General features: G+C 55.2%; 2 protein-coding genes across 2 annotated transcripts in view; both read right to left on the reverse strand.

Moving 5' to 3' along the window:
• Positions 1-68: 68 nt before the first annotated feature.
• TraAM80_10069 (hexose transporter) lies at positions 69-1,244 on the reverse strand (the record flags this gene model as incomplete). The annotated part of the gene is made up of 1 exon (XM_029386719.1): positions 69-1,244. The coding sequence occupies one exon, from the start codon at positions 1,242-1,244 to the stop codon at positions 69-71; it is 1,176 nt and encodes a 391-aa protein (XP_029233425.1).
• A 61-nt stretch (positions 1,245-1,305) lies between these two features.
• The window catches only part of TraAM80_10070 (hexose transporter), a gene marked incomplete at both ends in the record, with an annotated part of 1,056 nt that continues 1,009 nt past the window's right edge, over positions 1,306-1,352 (reverse strand). The window contains one exon of the mRNA XM_029386720.1: positions 1,306-1,352. This exon is cut by the window's right edge and continues 1,009 nt beyond it. Within this exon, the coding sequence (XP_029233426.1) occupies positions 1,306-1,352 (47 nt within the window).

Here is a 1,352-nt window from a genome sequence, read left to right on the forward strand (position 1 = left end):
GACGACGCCACACAACACGCTCACGCAGCCTGATGGTTACCAGGGGTGGCAACCTCAATCGGTGGATGCTACTCCGCTGGCACGGAGCCTTCGTCGGCGTCGCCGCGGCTCCGAGGCGCCTCCTCTTCCCACGGGAACAGGAAAAACACCAGCACGACAAAGCAAACAAAGCCAACGCAACCAAAGAAGATGAAGGCGATCGCCTGGCCCTTGTCCTGGTTGCCGGACGGACCACCGGACATGCCCTCCGTCGCAATTGGGTAGCAGACGTTGATGATGATATTGCAGAGAAACTGTGCCACCATCACAACCGACGAACCCTTCGGACGGAACGAGCGTGGAAACAGCTGCTGAGAAAGCACAAAGAAGCACGGTCCAAGGCCAAACTCAAACGCGGCAATGAATATGGCAATGCCAGTGATCGCAACACCGTTCTTCACGTTGGTACTGGCAACGCCGGGGTACACAGGGATCCCGCACAGAAACAGACACGACACCGACGCTACAAGTGTGGCACCGAGAAACATCTGGCGCATCGTGAAGTACCAGGCAAGTGGAATCGCAGCAAGTGTCGTCACAAAGTTCCATAGCATCACCACAAAGTTACCCACAAGAGGCACCATCCCCAAGTTGCCCATGATCGTCGGCGCATAGTTCATCACCGCATTAATGCCAGTCAGCTGCGTCGTTGCATCCATCACAATCCCCATCACCATAGGGCCGAGCATCTGCAGGTAGCCGTACTCATTCGGGTCCAGCGCATCGTCATTGTCCTCGTGCTTGCCTGTCGTAAACTTCGTCTTGCTATCGCCCAAAAAGATGCCAAGCAAAATCATGAGGAACGAAATCAGCGTCGAAAAGGCGCAGTAGCCCTGCATGCGGGCCTGCATCCTGGTCTCCTTGTCAAACTGCACGCTTTGTCCAAGAGCCAAACCCATCGCGGCAGCAAACATGATGCCAAACGTAATGAACACCTGGAACAGGACGCCGTCCACTCCAGAAAGCTTCGGGTGAGCGTTCTGGTCGCAATACATGGGGCAGACGACGCACACAACACCGATTGCAGCGCCAATCAGCAGACGACCAACACACAGCACCCAAAACTCATCCGTTGCCGAGGAAACATGGTACAGCACAGAAGACACAATGCCAACGATGCCAATAACCAGAAACGACACCTTGTGGCCAAACTTCGCAACAAAATGCCCGGCATAGATCGACCCAAGCATGCTGCCAAGAATCATCGCACCAGCAAAGATACCATTGTAGGACGCGCTATAGCCAACCGGGTTCTTGCACTCCTTGTCACCGTACATCCACTTGCACCTGTCGTCCGCGAGGCATGCAGCCTC

The sequence above is a fragment of the Trypanosoma rangeli genome (genome assembly GCF_003719475.1).
Source record: "Trypanosoma rangeli strain AM80 chromosome Unknown Tra_15.4_contig_00780, whole genome shotgun sequence".
NCBI lineage: Eukaryota > Euglenozoa > Kinetoplastea > Trypanosomatida > Trypanosomatidae > Trypanosoma > Trypanosoma rangeli.